At 36.9% G+C, this 27,599-nt stretch overlaps 1 protein-coding gene across 13 annotated transcripts in view; it reads right to left on the reverse strand.

Annotated features, from left to right (window-relative positions):
* Positions 1 to 27,599, reverse strand: part of ptprfa (protein tyrosine phosphatase receptor type Fa) — a 589,562-nt gene that overhangs the window by 201,482 nt on the left and 360,481 nt on the right. For all 13 annotated transcript variants that reach the window (XM_051933282.1, XM_051933291.1, XM_051933287.1 and 10 more), the window contains one exon: positions 25,665 to 25,806. In XM_051933282.1, coding sequence (XP_051789242.1) covers positions 25,665 to 25,806 — 142 coding nt within the window. The remainder of the gene's footprint in view (positions 1 to 25,664; positions 25,807 to 27,599) is intronic.

The raw sequence follows: 27,599 nt of genomic DNA on the forward strand, positions 1-27,599 counted from the left end.
TAGTTATCAGAGGTGATGTTATACAATTACCTTGGAAGGAAAAAAATGAGCAACTGGTTCATATCAATTAGGATACAATACGTAAGCTTGAGAAGACATATCCATGAAAGATACACAACACTGTTACTGTCATGAATTGTGAGAATGAATACTTAACAAGATAAAAAATAGCCCTGGACAGGGTGTGAGTATATCAAAGAACACAATCAGACGTATACGGTCAGTTTGGTTTTGGTCATCAACTTATACACGTTTGGTAACGTGGGAGGGCACTGATACAGGGAGAGAACATGCAAACTCAAAATGGACAATAGCCATGTCCAGGATTTAAACACAGGATGCTCAATCCATGAGACAGCAGCACTACCCTCAGCTGATATTTACCCCTTTTCTAACCATACCTGTTTCACCAAGTGGTCCCCCCAAACCCCCGAATAGCTTTTTAACAGATGTCTATGGATCACTAGTGGACTTTAAAAGCTAGAACTGGGTCCCACGGCAATAAAGTTTGAGTAACACTGGCCAAAAATCAATGAATTCTATCAAAGAGCTTCAAAACACCTACTTTCTGAGATTTGTAAAGTGGTCCCAGAACCTAACAGTTTAGGTGTGGTACTAAGTCATGTCTTAGTGGTGGCTATCAGGAGAGTTGTATTTATCTCTGCTTATGTCTTTTAAGGAGCAATAATCAAATCACACAACAAGAAGTACAATGGAAGAACTCCTATTGAAAGGAATACCAGTGAAATATGTTCTTAGGTTTGTGAGATTTAGGGAAATCAATCAATGCAACTGTAAATTTACCACATGGAGAAAAGAACCTCACAACCCTACACCGAATAGCCATGGCTTGTCCTCCAACCAGTGGCAGCATCCTTAACAAAGAGTGATTAATGCACAATACAAAAACTGTCACACAACCAAACAATTATTTTTTTTTTATACAAGCACATGTTGTCCTTATAAAGTGAAATGTCATCATCTTTTTTTTTTTTTTTGGTTCTTTATTTCGCCTTCTATAATTTCTTGTATTAGGAATTTGTTAGTTTTCGCATACCCCTTGGAGTCAGAGCACTGGGTCAGCCATTGTACAGCACCCCTGGAGCAATTACAGGTTAAGGGTCTTGCTCAAGGGCCCAGCAGAATAGGATTCGAACTGGCAACCTTCTGGATACCAGCACAGATCCTTAGCCTCAGAGCCACCACTCCGCCCTAAACCTGTGAAGTGTTCTTGCAACAGAACTGCCGTTGAATCCAGGGCAGGGCAGGGGGAACCTGGTAAGTGCTGCAACTCAGCCTGAAGCTATATGAAAAAGAAACATGAAGATTAAAGAAAACAAAAAATGTAGGAAGATGCCTAGCTGCTCCAGTCATTCTCGATGATATAATTATGAAATCAAATAGTAACGATAGCCTTGGGTTATGAAATTTATGAATAAATTTATATTTAAATGGACTAAAAGTACTATCTAAAGTAGACGTGGGTGTTTTGTATCACCACACAAAAAAGGCACATATAATAGAAGTAGTTTAGTAATAAAGAGCAAACAGAAATGAATGCTAGTGTATGAGACCCTTCTCTAAATAACTAAAGCAGAAGGATACACATACAAGTATGGAGTACACTACAGATTCTTCTCATATTACTAAAACATTCATTTTAGATTTGATGGTTTCTATAAAGTTATTCATTTCTGGCCAGTGAAGGTGAGTGTGTACTGTAAGTGAGCACTCTGAGACAGGGCCATCTTATCCTTATAGTGTTGCTGAGATAGAATCTTCATCACTGTAACCTTGTAGGTTTAGGCAGTGACTGCAATAATTTTTGCATAAAAACCAAACAAAGAAAACTGCATAGCAATAAGATTCTCTTTTATAAGTAAATCTCAGATGATACTGCAAAGAATTTGTCAATGAACTCATGCGGGCATCTGAACTCCACTGCCTTGCAGTTCATCAGTACTTATGTAAAATGTTTTGAAGCACTAAGCGAAAAATCGATTTATACTCAGAAAAAATATGTTTTACTTACACAAAAACCTTCTCATGTAGTCTTTCAGCTTGCACATGCACTCCATTCTCTGTGTTTTCACCTTTAATCAATTTTACAAGGAAACGGTGACATACAGTATGTTGCCCCTGTGTACCCATGAGCATTGATAACAGCAAGAGTTTCAAGTTCTGACTCCGCCAGCATTAAAAAAAGTACACATTCATCATTCATTAAGATGATCTTTTGCATGTTCTTAAGATGATGGTCTCAGCTTTGTAAGTTAGGGTGTTTGTTTTAACCTTATTATGCTAACAGGCTAAAGCAAGAACAAAACAAATACAAGTATCAAGCAGGAAATAGAATAAGCGGAAAAACAGACTTCAAAGAAGTATTTTGATGTCAATAAATACATAAAATTGCACATAATAGTCCAAAAAGTCTCTTTTGTGCTAATATTGTCACAGATTTCCCTACAGAGCAAACATATTACCCTTTTTTTTTTCTCAACTAAAGTTCAATGAGCTAATGATGTGTGGTCAGTTGACTTTATTACTTGAGTTGTGATATCATGCCACATGGATTAGTAGTTATCCATAGCAACATCAGTTGTCTCAACCTTCATCACATCTCTCATTCAGTGAGGTAGCTGGAGTTCGCGCCACTCAGGGCGGGGCTTCAATTTGCCGCCCTCCAACGTATCTGAATATGTTAACCTATTTAAATAGAAAATTAAAATGACGTATGGAGAAAAATTAAGATACATTTTGCATATATTTATTTATATATAGAGAAACAGCAATATCTATCTATCTATCTATCTATCTATCTATCTATCTATCTATCTATCTATCTATCTATCTATCTATCTATTTTTTCACATATAATTATTTATAAGCATCAACTAGACAAGAATATAGTACAGACGCAGTGATAAGCCCTGTTCTGATTATTAGTTTAATATAATTACTCTGCGAAAACCAGAACCGGTGTAGTGTACAAGCGATAGGTGGGGATGAGCAAGAACGCATTTGGATTGCTAATGAAACGAAATTATACATTGTGAATTAGTTGTTTATCTTCCTACAAATTATTATCGGTGTAATGTTTCTGTTTATTTTTGTTATTGCCTCATAAATATCAACAGCCGTGTCTGATGCCGTCACAGAAGGACCGTCTGAAACTAATTTTTGAAGCATTTGTGGATGAAAATCAGAGAATTTGACTTTTTTCATTCATGAGTGATATTTTTCTGAGCCCTGCTGCTTACACGTGAAGTGTTCTGAGCCTTTTGGCCAATAATGCCGCCCCCAAAAATGTGCCGCCCGGGGCAGACCGCCCCTAGCTACACCACTGCTCTCATTGACCAGTCATTTTAATAAAATGGCCTTCCTTCCATTTATTATCAAGCTCAACATATCTGGGCTGCTGCACTGTGTCAAATCTTTGCTATGACCACATTTTTTTGCTTGTGTGACCCATCACAAACCTTTACACTTCCTTTTACCCAGAGATGCCCTTTTTGCTGCTTACCAACATCAGAATGCTAAAATGATCGTGTTGGAATGACTTTTTTTTAAACTAAGATGTATGTAGCATTTTACTGCTGTCAAACCTAATTGTGAATGGGAAGGCCATTTTATTCTGGCAGAGTGTTGCACATAAGAACATAAATTGCTATGTAAATCAAAACTAGGTCAGATTAAATTAGCAGCAAAACAGAACAAGGGGAAGCAATACTTTTTTGTTCTTTCTCAGTTATTTGGGAGAATGAGCACAGTCAAAACGTCATTTCTAATCTTCCTTTCTTTTCACATCTTATATTCAGTAACATATTTTGCTCAGATTAAATTACAGTCTGCATCACATAAAATTCTATGGAATTTAGCAAAGTAATTTCCTTTGCTGTGGTGTATTTCATTTGTAACGCAGTGTCAACACTACAATGATTTCCAAATACTTTGATTTACAAGGAAAAACAATCAACCCCGCCTATTTTCATAAATTAAAACAGACGGATAGAAGATCCATGGTTATTTTCCAGAATAAAGGTTAAAAAAAAAAAAAAAAAAAAAAAGGCTGGAGATTATAAAAATAAAAGACTCAAAGCGTCCATCAATGTGGTACTGAGGAAGTCTGATTAAGCGGAAACACCAGAAGAGTTCATAAAAATGGAAAGTCTTATGAGCAACCCTCAAAGGTCTCCAAGTCTGGCTACAGACAGCTTATTAAATGCAGTAGTTCAGCTGAAGTGATAGCTCAAGCTGTTCAAATACAGTGAGCAAGAAGTCCATTTACAAACAGAAATGACACTTGCAGCTTTACATGAATGTATCAGGCAAAATTAAATACAGTGGAGAGGAGTTTTGTACGAAACAATTCTGAATACTCAGCACGGCAGGTAAAGCAATTCAGTTTTTACCTAAGTCTTATTTGAACGTCAGAAATAATGCTTTTCCACAATCCTTCTTCAGCAGTCAAGCTAAATAAAAAAAATCTCCAGCATAAAGCTGGTTTTGTAGGTTATACTTTCAAATGATACTTTATAAAAAAAAAAAAAATAATGAATAAAATTCACTCCTACTGAAAGAAAATGGTAAATGTGTTTCAGAGGCCACCAAACAGGTCTCTGGTGTTTAATTATTTTCCAAGGAAAAGCTAGCAGCTTTCATTTGCTCAATTTAGATCCCTAAATAAGTCCAATCAATCTCCAAATAACCTGCGCCAGACCAAAGCAAGGATTAATTTCACTCGGAAGCTCCTGATTCATTTAAAAAGAAAAAAAAAAGCTCAAAGTTGTAGTTTTTATAAAATAGAAGGTGATTGGTAATTCAGAAAGCATTTTTACTCTCTCAGTTCTTTAGGATATATGCTGTACAGTAGATTAAATAATACCGGAGTTGCTGTTGAAGGGTTGCTGAGGCAACTAACAATAGCAGACTGATTCCTTAAAGTTGCTCTTTCTTGTCCAAGGTTGTGCAGCAGAATTTGAGACAAGACCATGGAAACCAATATGATTGGCATTGAAATACATTTAAAATGAAAGTTTAGTGTAAATATTTCTTTACTCCAATTATTTTTATTGGTTAGTAAATCAGTAACCTTCTGGCCAAAGCATTTAAATTAGACAAGAAATACAAACACTTTGGAATTCATTGACAGAGAAAAAGAGTTACAAAGCCCACTTTGTATTTTGTTTCTTTTTCATGACAGTTAGATATGGTATCTACAGAAAAGCTGTTTAACCTTGATTTTTATCATCAATCAATACAAGAATTATTGTGTTTTTTCTTTGTAAATGCAATGCCATTACAGAAAATACTGTACATCCCTATTCTTTTATCAGCTTCACTTTTTAAATTTATACATACATACAAACAGTATGCCTATAAAAAGTTTCACCCCCTTGAAGTTTTACACATTGTTTTGCTATAAAACATTGAATTTTATTTGCCTGTTTTGACTGTGATCAAGAGAAAACAAAACTCTGTAATTAATTTACATCACTTTGCAGAGATTGGTTTTCTCTCTGACATTAAAAATATATATGTATTTGCTTAGTAGACACTTTTATCCAAAGTGACTTACAAAAGAGTTTAACATTATCAAGTAACATCAGTTTAGGGACTGTTTTTGAACAAGCATAGCAGGACAGGTGACAAAAGTTGATCACCACAAATGAAGTGCCATATATAAAAATAACAGAATAAAAAAATCATCTGCTATCATTTGCTCTACATGTTCCTTAGCGCCATTCCTCTGTATTTGCATGTGTGAAATGTCTCTTAACCAGAACTCCCTCTCTCAAGTGTGTTCCTGAAAAGCCTGCTTCTCAGACTCCCTCATTATTTTCACAGCACCTTTCTCACCTCCTGTCCAGTTTTATACTTGACGTCTTTGAAGGCAACTCTCTCAGTATACCTTATATGCTTTTACTCCTCTTCATGCGTCTCACATTCACACATCCTCTTTCATCAGGTCACCAAACCCAGACTGACCAATAACATCAAAGCCAAACTGACCAATCAGATTGCTCAGGAGGACTGGACATAAAAACTTTGGTGTTTTACTATATAGTGAATAAAATAATTGAAGACATTGTATTGACACCCTTCAAGTCAGTATTTAGTAGCTGCTCCTTTGGCACCCATCACAGCCTCATGTCTGTGTGCACAGGTCACTATCAGACCATGTATCAAAATGTCTGCCATTCCTAAATGGCTCTTACAACATTTTTGGCAAACCCCTTAAATTAAAACTGAAAGCGTACACTTCAATCACATAATGATCACTTTGTTTCAAATCCATTGTGGTGTCATACAGAGCCAAAATTATGAAAAATTGCATCACTGTCCTAATAGTTAAGTACCTGACTCTCTCTCTCTATTTTATATATATAACTTTGCATTATTTGACAGTAAAACTATGTTCAACCATTCTATGATCTGCTTCTCGCAACTGAAAGAGGGCACAGTGGCAGATGTTAGCTGACTTACTGAACAACCACAAGCGTTACCTGGTAGGTAACCACCCATACAATCAGATTGTGATTCAGACTACGAATGCCATGAATGTAATTACCCCAATCTACATGCTGTCAAATGAACGAACCACACGCCGTGGCGCAACGTTAGGGGCTTTGCCTCTAGCGCTGACGTCCGAGGTTCGATTCCCGAGAGGGAGTGCAGTGAGTGTGTACACCTGATGAGCCCAGAATTAGGGCGAAACACGTGTCGCATACTCTTTGCATTATTTGACAGTAAAACTATTTTCAACCATTCTATGATCTGCTTCTCGCAACTGAAAGAGGGCACCGTGGCAGATGTTAGCCGACTTGCTGACCAACCACAAGCGTTACCTGGTAGGTAACCACCCATACAATCAGATTGTGATTCAGACTACGAATGCCATGAAAATATTTATATATATATATATATATATATATATATATATATATATATATATATATATATATATATACAGCAATCCCTTGCTATATCACGCTTCGACTTTCGCGGCTTCACTCTATCGCAGATTTTATATGTAAGCATATTTAAATGTATATCGCGGATTTTTTGCTGGTTCGCGGATTTCTGCAGACAATGGGTCTTTTAATTTCTGGTACACGCTTCTTCAGTTGGTTTGCCCAGTTGATTTCATACAAGGGATGCTATTGGCAGATGACTGAAAAGCTACCCAACCACAGCGCGTATTATGTATTAAATAAAACTCCTCAAATATATTGTGAGCACTGGGGCTGTTCGCACCCCTAGAGGACACGGCCGCTCCTCAAAAAACGCTGAAAGATTACCTTCACATTGCTCTCTTCCTTGCTGGGCTTATATGTGGCTGCTTTGCAAGCGATATGCTTCCCGCATTGTGCTTCGCATACTTAAAAGATCAAACAGCACGTATTGATTTTTGATTGTTTGCTCTCTCTCTCTCTCTGCTCCTGACAGAGGGGGTGTGAGCAGATGGGCTGTTCGCATACTGCCCTAGAGCAGTGGTTCCCAAAGTAGGGGTCGCGACCCTCTGGGGGGTCATGAGACATTGGGGGGGGGGGGGGGGGGGTCGCGAGATGATTTCCAAGAAATCAAATACTTTTTTTAAACTTTTTAGAAATGAATTAATCCACCCATCTCATTAGGTGAGGTGTTTTGTTGAAATTAAACGAATGAGTAAATAACAATTTTTTAAAAAGTTATATGGTTGTTAGAGCGTTATGTTCTTTTTTGTTGTCATGCTCTTGTTTGGATAGGATATTTTGTTGAAATTAAACAAATGAGTAAATTACTATTAAAAAAAATTATATGGTTGTTGGACCATTGTGTTCTTTCGTGTTGTCATGCTCATGTTTGGATAGGCCTATTGGCGCATGTGCACCGTTGCGCGCAACATTTGTATATTTTAACCACTTCCGAGGATAGTGGGGGTCACGAGTCACTGGCACGGTTATTTTGGGGGTCGTGAGCTGAAAAGTTTGGGAACCCCTGCCCTAGAGGATACGGACTCTCCTCTAAAAAATGCTGAAAAATGCGTGCTCCCTTCCTTGCAGCTACTTTGTCCTGCGGTGCTTCGCATACTTAAAAGCCAAACAGCCCTATTGATTTTTGACTGTTTGCTTTTCTCTCTCTCTCTCTCTGACGTGCACTCCTTTGAAGAGGAAGATATGTTTGCAATCTTTTAATTGTGAGACGGAACTGTCATCTCTGTCTTGTCATGGAGCACAGTTTAAACTTTTGAAAAAGAGACAAATGTTTGTTTGCAGTGTTTGAATAACGTTCCTGTCTCTCTACAACCTCCTGTGTTTCTGTGCAAATCTGTGACCCAAGCATGACAATATAAAAATAACCATATAAATATTTGGTTTCTACTTCGCGGATTTTCACCTTTCGCGGGGGGGTCTGGAACGCAACCCCCACGATGGAGGAGGGATTACTGTATATATATATATATATATATATATATATATATATATATACATATAGTACCTATCTATACACAAAAACACACACATATATACTCTCTCTCTCATATATATATACACACACACAACCAAAAAAGGTATATGGTTACATTGATGTCTATAACTTTTTGTTCTATTTATTTAGGATATGACATTCCAACTTTTACATTTTATTTCTTTTGCAGATTCACATTAACACAGTCCTTCTCTAAATGCATTATATATATTTATAGTCACTCAATTTCTAACCAGCTTTTCAAGTTTATGGATGTTGAGTATATACTATATATCAATGATACAGTTGTCTAGGGATATATATATAGTTACATACATTACAAAATTTGTGAATATTTATATACACCTTACATCAGCAACACATAAGTTATGGCTTCAGAAGCTTATATTTTATAAAAACAGACAGAAATACTTGGAATGTTATACAGAATTAATCTGCAAACTCGTCTTACACATTATGGAGAAGGTGAACAAGAAAGATGGTCCTTCTAGTATTAAAAAGCAGCTGTCACATTACAGAATTTTGCTTTGAAATACAGATTCTAAGCTCCTTTTTCATCTGGCTATGCCTGCATTAGTACTTGTGGCTTCTTAGCTGCATGTCACAAACACTTAAAACCACTGGAAACCCAGCTTCATATAAAGAAAATACAGAAATAAATGATGGTGCCTGAAATGCATGCACTATCTCATGTTTACCTATAATAAGCTACAACTGTAAACAAATATTAAACAAAAATTGTGTCCAGTTCAGAAAATAAATAAAAGACTAAATTTAAAGAATAAAATAAAAATGTATTAATTATTATAATGTCATAGGTATTAGATTCAGAAATCATCTACACCTGTCCTTGTTGTTTTGTGTTCTGTATTTTGTTGAGGAGGAATAACACTTATCTGAACATCTAAGCAGCACCTACCTATCTTACCTATTCATTAGAGAATACAGCCATGTCATAAACAGAACAAGTGTTTGGGAGTCACTGCACTTAATGCAACTTAGTGTCAACGCTGTAGGGAAGGCAAGTTCCACTTTCAGCAGCTGTCAACATCTAAATGGTGATCAACATACTGTACAGACATCATGCAGTAGCTACAGCTTTCTCCAGAATTAACTGTATATTCATTTAAGACAGATGTCATAAGTTCGACTCACTGAACCCAGTGGTTTTCCATGAGTGACTCTTAGTGGCTGGAAAGGACAGATGGGCAGCATGCTCAAAGTCATTATTCTCTGGTTCCTTAGAGTAGCCCCAGTAGTAAAATACACCCAACACTGCCAATGTCATTTTAATTTATATCAAGGCCAAATGCTGGTCCATTAAGTAGATGGATTTAACTTAAGTTAAAGGTCACAACAGTGACAGGAAAACTTTCATCATTGTTTAATAAGTGCAAGGCCTGCCAAACAAATGAGCTAAAACTGTTCATCCATTAAAATACAGTATATATCTCAGACATCCAGCTTGTCAACACAGGGCACTGGATGTAACCTCAACACCCGTTTATATCTTTCAAGCCATTAAAGTCTCATTTTTTACACAGTAAAACAAGTACATGTGTGGTTATATAGCCAACAACATTAGCTCTTCCCTTCAAAGCTAAACTTGTAATGGAAATCTCCTAGCCCTTTTTCTGGTTCCCTGTTTTAGGTTAGAAATAGCAGCTCTGTTTATCAAGTTCACTAAAGATTTTGTACCACCTCCTGCATAAAATAGAAAGTTGTATTTTTGAGCCATTCTGTTGATACTAAAATTTAACTACCTCTTAAACAGGCTAGCATCATCAACCTGGACAAGTTAGAAATAAACAACTCAAAATCAAGAATGTTTACAGTACTGAAGAAAAAACATAGCATTATGAAACCCACTTATCCAGTTCAGGGTCACAGTGGGGCTGGAATCTATCTGGGCAGCAAAGGGTGCAATGGAGGAAACAGTCCTGAACAAGGAGTCAATCAAAAGCAGGACCTGCTCGTGCACACATCTGGCACAATTTAAAGTCTCCAACTAATTTAATCTGAGTATCGTTTGGAATGTGAGGGGAAAACAGGATTAACCAGAAGGAAACAAATTTGGATACAGGGAGATGAAGCAAACTCCATATAGACAATTACCAGCAGCTCAAACCCGGCAGGCTGGATCTATAATGAAACAGCACTAGTGACTGCACGCTGAAAAAGATATGAAGAATAAGAAAGGGAAAACACTGAGTGCAAGAAGAAACACAAAACAAATAGCAATGGGTTTGACACTAGTGTCACAAAGATACAACACAAATAATGACAAAGCTATATAATAGTAATATTGTAAAAACTCATATAGTATATACCTCAGTATGCCATGATTCCTCATATTTTACATTCCTCAGTGCTATCCTACACAATGTGCTACCAGACAACAAAATGGTTGTAGAAATTTGACAGAATTTTAAACTTTTGGTGAACCTTCACACTATCATTTTTTAGATACTAGGCAAATCAGAACAGCAACTTAAAGGCCAACATACTCTTTGAAATATTGCTGTGCAGCTGTCCATGACTAAAGGCTATGTCACATTATGCAACATTTCCAGAAATTTTCAGTCATAGCCTTCATTTACAAAATCTTAACAAGTCAGCGGATGTTGGCGGTGAACTCCCATGACACAAGTCACGTAATGCGACACGTCCAGCACCTCAATCCAACTAGTCTGTGTCTCAATCTAATAAAATCAAACTGGTTTGATTTTTGTCTTTAGTTGTAGAGGTGGGTTTTGTGTGCATGGCAGCTGACAACCAATGAATGCTCATCCAGAAATGCAATGTATATGTTACATGCAATGTGTGAAAAGCAGATATTGTCTATAGAATGTGTGATGTTGTTAGGCAAAGCATGAAATGTCTGTGTAACTTTAACATGCTATACTTTCCCTAGGCATTGTACTGTATATAATACCTAGGCATTACACAGAATGACTTGTCGGTTTGCCTTTCGGCATTGCATAGAATGCCTAGGAAATGCTTGAAATTTTAATCATTTTATAACCTTGACATCCCATTTTTGGCATTCCACATAATGCCTAATTTCACACATTGACAGTAACGTATATAACACAGCAATTAAGAATAAGTAATGATGTCTGTTTTGTGTTTTACATTCCACGACCGAAGGGGTAGAGAAAAAGAAGGGCAGAGACTATGGCTGAATTCGTAGTAGCTGTTAACCCTCCGTTGAGTGTCGACTCTGTCAAGCAGCATGCTACTGGCTGTAAGAAAAAGGGGCGAGCACGGCTGTGCTAGAAGGTGAGCACTCATCAGTAAATGTGGCATATGTCCAGTGATTTTCAGCTGTTTAAATTGGGATGAGATCAGCAATTGCACTTGGTAAGCCTGACATACCCCACAACTAGAAGTCACATGCTGTGACATTGGCTTAAGCTGTTTTTTAAAATCTGAATACAACATTCATTTCGGTTTTCAGATATACATATGTGCAGTTGTGTCTTATTAAATACCTCTGTTATGTGTTTGTTTTCATATTGTTTATTTATTTTGTTTAAATTATAACCAAGTAGTGCTTTGCAAATTACTATGACTGTGCATATAGAAGCAATGTTTCAAAATGAAGGAAATAAACTGATCCTTTTGCTGATTATGCTGTTGGCCTAAATTTATGCAGCCCCATACAGTACTGTGATGTGACACACCAGACTCCTCATACACCAAGCAGGCAAGTAAACACTGGAGAATTGCATCTTGTTATCAAAACACCTAAATATAATGTTGTGACATCCTTAAAATGTCAGCAACAATTATTCTAAGTTATGGATGCAGGCTGCACATACGCAAGCAAGCACACTGCTCTGTCATCAGTGCTGCAGAGGCTGCCACCACAAAATGAACGTCAGACAACAAAATCCGTGGCAAATTCCAAGAGAATATTTTAACACATTCCCAAAGCACATATAAAAATGTTGAAAAATTCAGCTCTGGAGTTTTGTTTACATGATTTTGAGTGATTATTTGCAAATGTCATCCTAGCTGCAGCAGCTTTTATTCAGACACTAAACGATTGGAAAAAGGGAAACTGAAGACTGCAGGCCTTCTCCTTGACCATATAACAACAGCAGGACTTAAATTCTTTACTATATCAAATGTAGACAAAAGATATAGACTGTCATAAACAAAAAAAGGGAATGGTTACATGTCAAAAAGATCGGGTTCAAATTTCAATGAGGGCACTGCTTATGACGCCACTTCATGTTGTCTTTATGTCTGTGTGGATTTTTATCCCAGGTCCATTCATTTTTTACCCTAAATCCCAAAGACATGCAAGTGACTCTAAATTAGCTCAGAGTGAATGAGTGTGCCCAAAGCTGTTAGCACAGGCACTGGCCTCCCACTGATGAAGTCAGCTCAAACAATTGAGAAATGGTTTGGTAAGGCACTGAGATTTAAAATAGTCTGCTTTTGCATACGTTTATGATGGGGTTATAAGTTTTAGCAAACTGGATTTCAATGCACATTCATGCAGTTTTTATTTTTTTGGTAATGTTTTTGATTTTGATGAGTGCTGCTGAATAATAAATTTCTAATTCAACTCTAGACAGTTTTTTTAAACATAAACTGCAAAAGTGAAACCAAACATGAAAGCAAGATTAGAGAGAGAAGAGAATAGTGTAGAGAATGAAAAATTATAATGTGTCAAAGTAACATTGATTAAAGAGTTAAGCTTGTTTGACGACGAGGAAAAAATAAAGAAAAGGGAAAACATGTTAACAGAAACTCCTCCTATAGTCTGAGTAAGTCTTTAGAAAGTTGGTAATTGCAGTACTGTATTGTCAACAAGAGCCCACTCTTTAATCTGGTTCTTCATGGTTGTGGAAATGCAGAACATAAAGCAACTGTTTACTGCTCAAGAGCCAGGAAAAAAAAAATCACATCAGACATGAAGGTAATTTAAACAGATCAAATTTAGCAAATCATTATTTTAATTACATGTGTTAATAAGTTATTAAGGGCCTGGATGCAAAATTGATTGGATGATGAGAGTTGCAAACAGGGTACCTATACTGCTGGCCATCACTCAATAAAGTTAAGCAGTTATTAAAGGCAAATTTTATTTTCCAAGAATACATCAGAATTTAATGCTAGTGTGTGTACATTTTTATTAACTTTACTTGTCTCACAGTGTCTTGAGGCTGGGTGATTATATCAGGATTTTCAGTAATCTGTTTGCATTTAATTTCCTATTATGACTAGATAAATGGAATATCTGTAGAACAAAGACTAAATCCTGATGGTAATGATACGAGGTCCATGTATGTCTCTCTGAGCATATGTGTTTTAATAATCATTATTCTTATTCACATATTGAGCTAACACAATTTACAATAAGAAACACCAACTTCATTCCAGCATCAAAAACACCACCCCATCTGGATTCAATAATGAATACGTGTAGTTCACAGATAAGCTCATTTTACTTCAGTACAATAAAAGGCACCCCGACAGAATACCCAAGAGTAAATCACACTGACAGGTTGTTACCAGATATTTGTTTGTCCATGAACAGTAAATTGCTTTCAAAGCTCAATTCAGTATGATGCTAAAGTTCTATGATCATCAATCCTTATTCCGTAAATACGAAACACTGACCAGACCATTGTACTAATTTTATAATTCTAATGTCTGCCTTTTCTGATCCAGCAACTTGAAAATTCAAAACCCTGAAGCTCAGCTGACATTAAAATTTCATAGCAGGTTATTTTCATTGTACTATACATTAGCTATTCAGATGGCCAGCCCTTTTTTTTTTTTGATCTGACGAAAACAATGTCTTGTATTGGATGTTTAATCTATTTTTGATTTGCTGCCTAGAATACTCAAATGGCTAAACTGTGAGCATTAAAGCACCAAATAATTTCTATTAAAACCTGTCAACTATCAACCCCCCCAACCCAACTGTTTTTTTTTTTGCATACAGATAAGGCAATCGCTTGTGGGCTGCATCAAGCCAAGACAGATCCAGTCACCGTTTATTATTATGTTGATGTTATGACCAGCTCAGGAGTTTTGCACGGAAACCTGTTTTGCATTTCCTCACACTATGGCATTTGTACAGGCCCTGGCTTGTCGTCTAGTGTTAGCAGTCTCCTAGTAAGTTTTGAATACTCTTTCTCTGACAGGCAAAACAAAGAGAAAAATGCAAATAGTGTGGCAAATATGCCGTTTTCCATGACGATGCCAAATGATCAAACCTTTCTGTAAAATACGAGCAAAGTTATCTGCTGCTGTAGTAATCACCTCACCACAGCTGCAGTGCAAACTCTTGTTTGTAGTCGATAAGCTGACATTCATAAACCCCTTCCTCTATAAAACTGCAAATGGGTCTGTTAAATGAATCATATCATTCAAATTAAAATGATGTAGGCATTCATTATCAACAAGATTTCACAGTTCTTCTACCTTTTGCAGAAATAGTCTACTGCAAAGAGCAAAGCGCTCCAGTGAAGGTGACGGCAATCAAAGGCGATCTTTTTGTTCTGTATCCTAATCAGGGGACTGCTTTAATAGGTAGCATCTGAATGTAATTATCTAAATGCATAGCAATTAACTGAACTCAGACAGCAAAAAAAAAAAAAAAATTAAATAAAAATTCCAACACATCTTCCTCTATCATTGTTTGCAGTTTGTAGGAATGCTTTGTGTTTAAGTTTTTCCAGGTTTCCAAAATCATTAAGTGCATTATCTGGAAATCCCAAGATCACAGCTCATCTCTTTTATAGAAATGGATAAGCAGATCAACAAAACAAGCCCATTTATTTCTTGCAAAAACACATGGTGCAACACTTCATTTGGCCAGTCTTGGCAGCTGCCAGCTACCGCATGTAAACTGAAAATGCCAATTTTTCCACTCAGTAGAGCAAAATCTGCAGGCATTTCAGATGCATATTGCGTTGCACTTAATAGTATAAAGCATGGTACTGACAGTTAACAATTAAGAATCTGTCCTGCTTTTAATACTAATGTACCTGGACATAATTCACCTGCCAAGTTTCTTCATTAATAGCCTGATCAGTCTCAAGTTTAATGTGCAAAGCCAGTGAGCAAAAACCAAAAACACAACCAAATAATAAAAACCATAGCATCAGTTCAGTATCAGATGAGCATTTGCAGCACAGTGCTTGTCTTTCACAGGGTCTGGTCCCTGCAGAGGCTGTCTGGAAGTGTTAAATGCTTATAATTCAGACTGTTTCAAACAGAGCAGACACTGGAACTGGAACTCTGCCAACAGTTGGTGTGAGAAATCAAACTCATCACATGGACGAGTTCCCAGTGCAAATAAATCAGACAGAGGCCTTTCTGGAAAAAATAAGGAAAGTGTCATTTTTGAAACAGGCACTCGGTGAATAGGAAGAGATTTTATTGTTGCAGTAAAAAGGTGTCATTAGAGTTCACTGGAAAAACAGAAGTTACACATCAATAAGTCACAATTGGAAAAAGATAACACACGCAAACACACAAACAATTACTTCAAAACAGTGATTGGAATCAAAGTTCAGCTCACAATAAAAACACACAATACCCTATAGATCAGATGACATTATTATACCAATAAAAAAAATCAAATGACACGGTAAAGCCGGTAAACACGGTAAACATATAACAATGATCATACATTAATTTCTATGCCAAGCTGCAGGATAATTAAATCTGTACCAGGAGTACTGAATGGAAGGTGAGGACCAACAATGGACTGAGTGCCAGTCCATCACAGGGCACACACACACTTACCCTGGGCTAAATAACTGCCATCAATTAACTTAATACATATATCTTTAGGATGTATAGGAAGAACTGAAAGGATCTGGGCTGGTAAGTTAAAAGTTGCTGGTTTGAATTCCGGCAGTAACAGAAGGAATGTTACTCCAGTGGGCCCTTGAGCTAGGCCCTTAACCTGTAATTGCTCCTCCAGGATGCTGTATAAATAGCTGACCCTGCGCTCTGACCTCAAAAAAAAAAAAAAAACTCTGTCTCTGGAGAGTAAGCTGGGGTATATGAAAAATGACAAATTCCTAATACAAGAAATGATATATGGCGATTAAAGGGAAAAAAAACACCTAAAAATCAGAAGAAATCTCATTTTGACTCAAGTGGCATGCTCCATACACTGTGTGACCAAGTTGGGATACAAAACCAGTCTCCATGAGAGGTTCAAACACTTTTGCAGCACACAACTTTTGGAAACAAGTGAGAATATGTTTTTCCAGATAAACAAAACTGTATACAAATAAAATCCATAATATATAACAAGAGAAATAACCTGCTCCAGAATGTCTTATCCTGTTGTGCTACTGTGCTGTGTCCTCTGGGGTCAAGTCACGGTCAGTGATCCATCTGGTTGGAGTGTGGCAGATGTAACTGTACTGGGTAAGCATGGCATTACCCTTGGGATAGGCAGGCAAACCTGCCCCTGTTACCAATCATCAGCCATGTAACAGCGACTACTAAACCTGGCATGCGTGGCCCCAAGGGAATCCAGTCATCCACAGCAGAGAACAATGTAATGGGAAATAACTTGCCATTCCAAGGCATAACTGGCTAAGATTAATTAAATTTGGATTAAACAAAACCCATTCTTCCTTCTACTCCATATACAGTATTATTCCAAACATGGCACTTAACCTTAATCAACACAAGTTTAAAAAATGTTGATTGTCTAATAACTAACTCAGTATATGAATAACCGAGCAGATTTCAATTACCATATATGCAAGAGGATTTTAAATACAGCATACTATTTTAACATTGTCAATGTGTTGAAATGTAGCCAGTGTTTCTATTAATTAACACAAGTACAACACTCCTACTAGAATAAACTTGTAAATATTCCATGTTAAGTAACTTCAACACCCCAAAACAATTATTTTCAACAGAGAAAACTCACTTAACATACAGTACTATACATTTGTATGCAACTGTAGCTCTGAACAACCAAGCAAACGAGTGTGTTAAAAGAAATATACACTTTAAAGCAGTAATTGAAAAGGACACGAAATACTAGATATGAATCAAATATTATTCAGCTTATCTGCTGTCAGAGGACAAAAGGCTTTTTCAATGTTCCAGGAGAAACAGTCACATCTTTGCTGGCACAACTCAGCCTAGCTTATTTTATTAGCGCATTGACCTTTTCGCATGTTCAACGTCTTACCAAAAAATAGAAATTGCAACTTCCTCTCTTATAAGTGATTGCAAATGAGAAAAACTTCAGGGAAAAATAAATATGAAATTGAAAGTTTTCCCAAAGTGAAAAAGAGCTCTAATACTATAAGAAATAAACCAAGATGACGTTCAATTAAAAAGGCTGTGTTGGCTCACGAAGCCAAAAATGACTCATGGATCATCCTCTGACACGCATGAAAAGCACTCCTTTGCATTTTAATAATGGTCATCATCAAATATTTGCAACATCACTATCAAACCAAATCTGCTGATATGTAGGATAAAATATAGATCATTTTGAGTTCTTGTTCTCACAAATGTACAGCAATTGAAAACTGAGATCTTATAAAACATATCCAACTGTACTGAAAGTTTCATATAATCAAAATGTGCAAAATTCATGCATTTTTTTGCTGAACCATTATTAATACTTACTTTTGAAAAACTCGGCATACAAGACAAACAGGAAAGACACATTCCCATAATACTATACTAGCACCACACAATTACGACACAGGTTGTGTCTCAGACTGCTTTGAATTGTAACTATCATAGAAAACTAACATCAGGAAATTAAAGAAATATTAAATCCTTAAAGAAGATTTATTCACTGACACAAATCAAAAGATTACTTAAAATCTGAACACTTATTCTCCATGAGTTGTGTTTTAAGCTTCGAGCATTTCAGCAGTAATGGCAAGTGAAAATGTTGGTACCATCTATTGTGTACTGTTTCACTTTAAATAAATGGCGATCACTGACCATCCAGTTAGCATTAATATTGTGTCCATGGTTTTATGTCTAACATTTCATTTGATAAAACTAAGACAACTGCTTTATGTCATTTGTTATGCATATTGATGACATTATTAAAAGATGCACATGAACAAGTTTATCAATTTCTTTATTTAGATATTTTACCATATACTTTGTTGAATGTATTCAAAATATAGCTCTTGAGAGGAGAAGGAAAGTACTCTGTGTCCACACAATTAATCACTTTATTTTTTTTATTTATGTACTTACAGTAAGTAAAACACTCTGGCAAAATATACAATTAAAAAAAGATGAACGCTGTTCACCATAAACTCTCTGTTTTGTGTTCAGCTTTGAAAGAACATTGTGTTCTTATCAGAGAAACTTTAGTATTGTCAGCAGAGGAAATATAAATCTGTAATTAACACTCTTAAGTTTGCTTAAGCAATTTGAAAGTTGTGGGGAGCATGAGCCTGTTCTAGCAGCACTAATAGCTAGGCAGCAATAAGTCCTGTATGGGGTGCCAGTACATCACAGGGGCAATTCAAAGTTGCCAAGTAACCTAACCTGTACATTTTTAGGCATGTGGCAGGAATGCCCATTCAGACAGAGGAGGAACACTAAAATTCTACACAGACAAGCACCTGCAGTAGGATCTAACCACTGTGCTGCCCCCTTAACAAAGCTGTTCCCACCCAGTTTCAAACAAGGACGTTTTGACTGCTACTGTAGAGCAACATTATAACCAGTACACTATGTAAACATATGTAAAAAAATTCATTTTTATTTAACTTTTTTGTATCTGTATGCATTGCAAAGACAAAAGCTCTTTAATTATTATTAAAACAATAGCAGCACTTGCAAATTTAAGCCTTGAAAATAAGTCTTACCACAAAGATATTAGAACAAAGGCACATACAGTATACAAGTAAGAAAATGGAACAAAGCTTGCCTTGTAATAAAATAAACATTTGTTTTTGATAATTTAGCCTCCTCAATACACACACTTTTTAGACCTCTCACAAAAGGTATTGCAGTTTTCTGCCTGTCAAAGCATACGATGTATTCAACCAAGCACACAGCAATTTTAAACATGCTAGCCAAATACCATTTGACGTTGTACTGATATTTAGCTGAACCTGAATATGTCAAGAAAACATCAACAGGGACACCAAAAAATGCCAATCATTAACACAGCATCTTCAATTTCTATCACAAAAGGTGAATCATTACCTTCTAAAATGAATGTGGTGTCCCTTATCTGATAATATATTTATTCCTTATGCAGTATATGCATAGGCCTTTGAAGTTTTTATTTCACCACATGAATTATTGCTTCATGTTGTTCATTTGTTTTGGGGACAGGCCAAGTAGAAGAGGCTCCAGGACCAGTAGCTGCTATTATTTCCCTGCTTGTCATATGCAGACTTGCGCATCCGAGCAGTCTCTTTTCAAAGACACACATTGGCCTGCAGCTACTGAGCTGCTTCTTTATCTGTTTAGATGTTGCAATGCACACCAAAATCCTCAATAAAGCCAATCTTTGCAAACCTTTCCGGCAGCCATAAAAGCCTTCGAGGCATTATCCTAGAATGAGTTCTTTCTACTACTTCCGTGTAATAATAATAATAATAATACATTTTATTTATACAAGGCGCCTTTCAGGGAACTAAAGGACACCGAACAACAATAAATAAATAAATAGATAAATAATTAAATAAAAGACACAATTATAAAAAACTTAAAACATCAGAAAATCTAGAAATTAAAACCAAACAAAACCATTATAATCAGGAGGAAAAAGAAAAAGCCATTTTAAACAGATGCGTTTTAAGTTTACATTTGAAGGATGAATATGATTTGATATTTCGGAGATCCGCAGGCAATGAATTCCAGAGCTTGGGAGCAGAACGGCTGAAAGCTCTGCTCACCAAGGTGGTTAGACGGGCGGGAGGAACAGTCAGATGGGTGGAGGAAGAGGATCTAAGGTTACGGGATGGAATGGCAACATGAAGAAGGTCAGACAGATATGGAGGGGCGAGGTTATGGATGGCCTTAAATGTTAATAGTAGAATCTTAAAATCAATACGAAACTTAATCGGGAGCCAATGAAGCTGCTGCAAGACCGGAGTAATATGGTGAATAGATGGGATTTGAGTGATGATACGTGCTGCAGAATTCTGGACTAACTGAAGCTTATGAAGAGATTTATTCGGGAGACCAAAGAGGAGTGAATTGCAGTAGTCCAGCCGAGAAGTGACAAGACTATGAACAAGAATGGCAGTGGTGTGAGGAGTGAGGGAGGGGCGAATACGATTAATATTACGTAGGTGGAAGTAAGCAGACCGGGTGATGTTATTAATGTGAGATTGGAAGGATAGAGTACTGTCGAGGATGACACCCAGACTCTTGACCTGAGATGATGGGGAAACAACAAAGTCATCAATAATAAGAGAAAGATTATTGGTTTTGGATAATGAAGATTTTGAACCAATGAGGAGAACCTCAGTTTTGTCACTGTTTAATTTGAGAAAATTCGAAGAAAACCAGGATTTAATTTCAGCAATGCAGTCAATAAGCAAGGGTGGTGGAAAAGAGGAGGTGGGATTACCAGCAAGGTAGAGCTGGGTGTCATCAGCATAACAGTGAAAATTAATGTTATATTTGCGAAAAATATTGCCAAGGGGAAGAAGGTAAATAATAAAAAGAAGAGGCCCCAGGACAGAGCCCTGGGGCACACCAGAGGTAACAGCGGTGGGTTTGGATGTGAAGGTTTTAAGTTGTATGAACTGAGTGCGGCCTAAGAGGTAGGATCTAAACCAATCAAGTGGAGTGTGAGTAATGCCAATCAGAGATAATCTATTAAGGAGAGTGGTATGACAAATAGTATCAAAGGCCGCACTCAGATCAAGGAGGATGAGAATAGTGATTAGACCGGAGTCAGCAGCCATAAGGAGGTCATTAGTAATTTTAACAAGTGCCATTTCTGTACTATGAAGGGGGCGAAAACCAGACTGGAACTTTTCATATAGATTATTATGAGATAAATGGGTGTAACAGAGTAATAGGGAGAAGCAGACCAACATAATGAAGGGCCAGTAAAACACACGAGAAAGAAGAGCAAGGCAACCTTTTGGGGACAATTCAGGGGCTCTCAAACAGAGGGCTTTGAGAACATTTGGCAATCTGGTGGAACAAAGAGCTATTGAAAATTCTTTCAAGACAAACTCAAAATGGATAAAAAAAAGAGAGAATCCACCACAGCATGTTAGGCAATGTGGAACACTGGGGTTAAAATTGGCTGTGGTGCCAAACAGGTGCAATCAATCCGGTATAAAAATGTATACTGAATTATTACAAACAATGCAAAAAATGTGACACACCTTGTTTTATATATATAAATTTCATGGGCAATTACAATGATAGGAAACTATCATGAGTATGTCTGCATAGATAGATAGATAGATAGATAGATAGATAGATAGATAGATAGATAGATAGATAGATAGATAGATAGATAGATAGATAGATAGATAGATAGATAGATAGATAGATAGATAGATAGATAGATAGATAGATAGATAGATAGATAGATAGATAGATAGATAGATAGATACTTATTAATCCCAAGAGAAAATTCACATACTCCAGCAGCAGCATACTGATAAAAAAAACCCCCAAAAAATACAATATTAAAGAGTGATAAAAATGCAGGTATAACAGACAATAACTTTGTATAATGTTAACGTTTACCCCCCCGGGTGGAATTGAAGAGTCGCACAGTTTGGGGGAGGAACGATCTCCTCAGTCTGTCAGTGGAGCAGGACAGTGACAGCAGTCTGTCGCTGAAGCTGCTCCTCTGTCTGGAGATGATACTGTTCAGTGGATGCAGTGGATTCTCCATAATTGACAGGAGTCTGCCGAGCGCACGTTGCTCTGCCACAGATGTTAAACTGCCCAGCTCCATGCCTACAATAGAGCCTGCCTTCCTCACCAGTTTGTCCAGGAGTGAGGCGTCTCTTATGCTGCCTCCCCAGCACACCACCGCATAGAAGAGGGCGCTCGCCACAACCGTCTGATAGAACATCTGCAGCATCTTATTGCAGATGTTGAAGGACGCCTGCCTTCTAAGGAGCTGTTACAACATGTTTTTCATATAGTGTCTTTACTGTAGCATGACTCAGAATGTCACACAGATTGTCAAATGCAAAGCATTATGGAAATTATCATCCATTTTCTAAACAACTCATCTAGTTTAAGTTCACAGGGGAGTGGTGAGAGAAATCAACCCTATAGAGGATACCTTACAGATTATGAGTAAAGTGAAACTAAAAATTACTCATTCATTAATCTTCTGTACTTTTTTTTTTTTAATCAACTGTACCTTGGAATGCATCTTGGGAAGCAAATCAACTGGTTAATCTTATGAAACACTTAAAATGCAGTCACACTGATTCAGAACTAATTTAAAGTGGAGAACTTATTCACACAGGGCTAAATCAGAATTGGTACTTAATTGAATACGCATGCCTTTGAGATGTGGTGCAAACTCAAACATTTTCTACAAGGGGACGCAGGAAAATGTGAGAACTGTACAGTGACTCAGCCATGAATCAGTCCTGTGCTTGTGGAGGTATAAGACAGCAGTGCTACTTACTGTTCAACCTGGCTGCCATAAAAAAAGACCAGTAGATGATGATAATAATATATGTGACAGGCTTTTAATGTTTTATCACATGTGACTTTTGGAAGAGAACATACAAAAAAAACACTCCAATGTGATGCAAGTAAGCAAGAATCATCAGCCAAAAAACAGAATTAATTAGCCAAACTGGATGCCCAAAAAAACCTGGGCAATCTTCATGGCACTATAAATGCTAAGGGCAACGTTTATTGAAAACAAAGATGATTCCAAGTTTAGGATTTAAGTTCTACTGCAGCATCTGTGTCTGTGCGATCAGTGGGGTGCCTTACATATCATGTATGTGTTGTGCTTAGATACCACATGGCTCATTCATGTTTTCATTTGCTCGGTTGCATCTTTAGAAGTTTAGGAGGCTTGTGTCTCTTGTTTTGGTTGCTTAAGCTGGAAAGTAGTAGATGGTTAAAAACAGACTAGAGGATGCATGAGTTTGTTAGTGACTTTTAAAATAAACACTTCTGTTAGAAAACACTGTTGTGCTTGTGGACTTTGGGTAATTTTCTAAATGAACATAGAACTTAGTGATTTAATCTTATAAACACAGATAAAGAATGACAACAATGTGGTACAGGGATGTCTAATTATAAGTAAAGTAATTTAATTAAAAATTTTGTATCTTAACAAAATAAACGAGTACCTTAAAGCCAGGTATATAAATCATCAGTCTACATTTGATAATTGCAGGAGAATGAAGACATGACACAAACAAAGAATCCTGCAATATCTAACAAGTTGCCACCATGATGAATTAAATTCTGTGCTTGGTGAAGATCAATTTTAGGAGAATGTGTTTTTTTATCATCTGACATGCAGCTCATGGCTACTCTTGTCTACTGACCAGATCAACTACTTTCAAAACTGTAGCTAGGGAGATGCACGATTGATGATGCAAACAGAATAATATAGTACAGGAGCAATTCAGTCTGAGGCCATGATTCAGCAACCTCAGAAATTAATCTTCCAAGTTTAGAGAGAGACGACAACATGCACAGTGTAATTATCCTGCCATCTTTGTGCAACTATAAAAAACACATCTCAGCAACAAAGACATTAGATTCAGAGGGAGCTCAAAGCACTTTTACAGAAGGTGAAATGTGTCATGGGTACCATTCACAATAGTTGCAAAGCTCTCATCACAGGGAGTCTCCAATTCACACCATTGTGTTTTAAGAAAAAAGTGTACCAATTCAATGTCCCAAAATAAACCATCATTACCAGCTAACAGGTTGTTTAAAAGTAAAATAAATTTATACATTAAAATAAATAATCAAACTTAATTGAATTTTGCTGCCTGTAACACCTCAGTTATATGCTGCTGATCTAAACCATTTGGTAGAAAAAAAAATATATACAGTATATATTAAAAAAAAACAAACAAAAAAAAAAACTCGCTTATACAGTAAGTCTCAACTCATCATTGTATGTTAGCATATACACCCTTTTCTATTAAACCACTGATTTGAATGACTCTCTCTTTCTGGCTGACTATCTCAGTATTTGCTACAATTAACTGACCACAGGCTCAAAGACGAAGACTGGTGAGGTAATAACATGTCTCATTTTTCTCTATTTCTCATAAACCATTAATTGGCATGCTCTCCCATCAATGCACATGCTATAGCTTGCATCACACAATGTGAAAAGGAAGTTTGCACTCAGATAACAGGCCAAGTATGACGTTTGATTGCTGAAAGCTACAATCATGCCTGAGAAAAACGTGACAAACAGTAGCTATCATTCTTGGCAAAAGGAAAGTCCCTTTATCATCATTATCTTTAGGTTTTTTTTATTTACTTATTTTTTTAATTTTAAACTGATGTTACGAATGCAAGCTAAGCCAAGTTACACTCATAAAACTACACTGTCAAAACATAAAATCTGCCAATATTTCTTTTTTCATTCATTGTAGTGTTTACTACATTTAAAAGTTTAGAGTCTTCAACGAACCTATAGACTCGGTGTAGAGCAGCAGATGTAAAACAAGAATATATCAATATGGAACACCACAGTTCACAACAGTGCACACTAAAGCACAAATGTGGTTTCTTCAGTGGTGTCAATCACAGAGATAAAGAGTATTTAGAGTGTGGAAAGTTCTTGATCCCAGTCGATGTGGGACTAAACTACACATATTCATGTCTGCAGTATATCACATGGTAATTCATATCTTACCATTCTTGTTTTTTTGAAAATCTATGCTGCACTCTTACTTGCTCTGCTAAAAAGGCAACATGAGCAACAGTCTGAATGGGATTATGTGGGTTCAATAATGAATGGATATTTGAATATGAAAATCTTTCAAATTTGCTGAGTTAGTCTGCTGAGAAAGACACTACAGAAATATCAACTGAATTGCATTAAGACACTCACAGGCTAATGTGCCTCATTTGTTAACTACATTAAATTGCAGGTTAAAAAACAGGATTCGTTATAGAGCTGAAAAATACAACAAATCATTCACATACAGATTTATTTTTGATAGCTACGCGTACATTGACATTTAGGGGGGAAAAAATCTCCACCTTACCTTCTAGGACTGTTAGTTTGGCACTGGTATTGATTTCCCCAATGCTGTTTGTGGCTGTACATTCGTATATTGCCTCATCCCTATGAGTCCGAAGTGGCTGGATTCTTAAGACAGACCCTGATCCATCATCAAACTCGATGACCTGTTGAGGTGAGTAAAGCTACATCATAACCCTTTATAAGATTTCATGATACAATTAACTTCCAAAACATTTTTACCATGGATATTGTTGTTTGAAATCATTCAAAATGCTTAAAGATAGAGTTTAATAGTTTGCAATTCTTATGGGCAATTCTGGATTCAATTACAAGTATGAAAGCGTGATAATTTAGGAATTGTACAGCTACTATACAATGTGAAGCAGTGCTTTTAAACATTGATTGGTACAGAGAAATATTTCTGCCAATTTTCTCACATGCAAGTAATAAAATTTCATATTTAAACAGTCATTGGTATCATTAAGCTCTTGGATAGGCTGCATTTTTTTATGACATAGTGTCTATATCAATCAGCATAGTCCATGAACTATGGAGAAAGGAAAGGCAAAATAATGCTGGCCTGTGCCTCCACCACTGCAAACAATCCCACCATGAATAGGAGACTTCAGTGCTCATCTCACTTCTGAGGCAATTAAGCTTCTTTAATACAACAAAATGGTAAGATGCACACAGTTGCCTCTTTCCTCCATTTAAAGTCAAAGACATCAACAATACTGGAATAAGAATAAAACATTGTAGTGATCCCAAGGACTTCAGACCAGTTGCTCTTACTTCATATATCATGAAGACCTTTGAGAGGCTGGTCCTAAAACAGCGGTGTCCCCTGGTTTCAGAACATGTGGATCCTCTGCAGTTTACCTATCAGACACATACACGTTTGGAGGATGCTCTTACCTACATGCTCCACAGAACCTACTCCCACTTGGCCAAAGCCAGTATCACAGTCAGGATAATGTTCTTTGACTTCTCCAGTGCTTTTAACAACATTCTGCCTCATTGACTGGGGAAAAAGCTCAAGGCTTTGAATCTTAATGTCTCCCACAATCTCCTGGATCAATGACTACCTGACCAACACACAACGGTTTGTGAGGCCAAGTGACTGCATGTCAGATATGGTGGTGTGTAATGCTGGAGCACCTCAGGGAACTGTCCTGTCACCCTTCCTGTTCACCCCCTACACAACACATGTTCAGCTCGATACCAGAGCCTGCCATTGACAGAAGTTTTCAGATGACTGATCCATTATAGACTGCATTAATAATGGAGACGAGTCAGAGTACAGGAAGGTTGTGGTAGAGGGATAACAACTTGCAACTCAACATCAGCAAAACAAAAGAGCTGGTGGTTTACTTCCGGTGTGCCAAGGAGCCACTCGGGAGAAGGATGTGGAAATGGTGCAGAGCTACAAGTACCTGGGGGTTCACATGAACAACTAACTGGACTGCTCTGACAACACAGTAGCTCTGTACAAAAAGGGCCAGAGCAGACTATACTTGCTAAGGAGAGAGACTCAGGTATTTTGATGTGTGCAGAAAGCTGCTGTAAATGTTCTACTAGTCCATGGTAGCCAGTGTGGTATTCTATGCTGCTGAATCCTGGGGAAACAACCCGAGTACAAAAGAAAGCCTGCTCCATCACAGGGCGAACCCCGGACACACTGGAAAGTGTTGTGGAAAAGAGGATGATGACAAAATGGTCTATAGTTTCATATGACAGTGAATTGGCCTCATGGCCTCAAAGTGTTCTGCTTACATCACAGATTGTCACAACAACTTATTAAGGATATGTGAAATAAATTAAAAACACATTATTTGATGAATAAAAAGAAAAATGCAATAAAACAAACAAGAAATTTTTTTTTAAATGTATAAGTTGTATGATCTTGAACATCAAGAAAAGAAAACAGATGATGGAACTATAATAGTACAATTGTACC

Source organism: Erpetoichthys calabaricus, chromosome 10 (genome assembly GCF_900747795.2).
Source record: "Erpetoichthys calabaricus chromosome 10, fErpCal1.3, whole genome shotgun sequence".
Taxonomy (NCBI): Eukaryota; Metazoa; Chordata; class Cladistia; order Polypteriformes; family Polypteridae; genus Erpetoichthys; species Erpetoichthys calabaricus.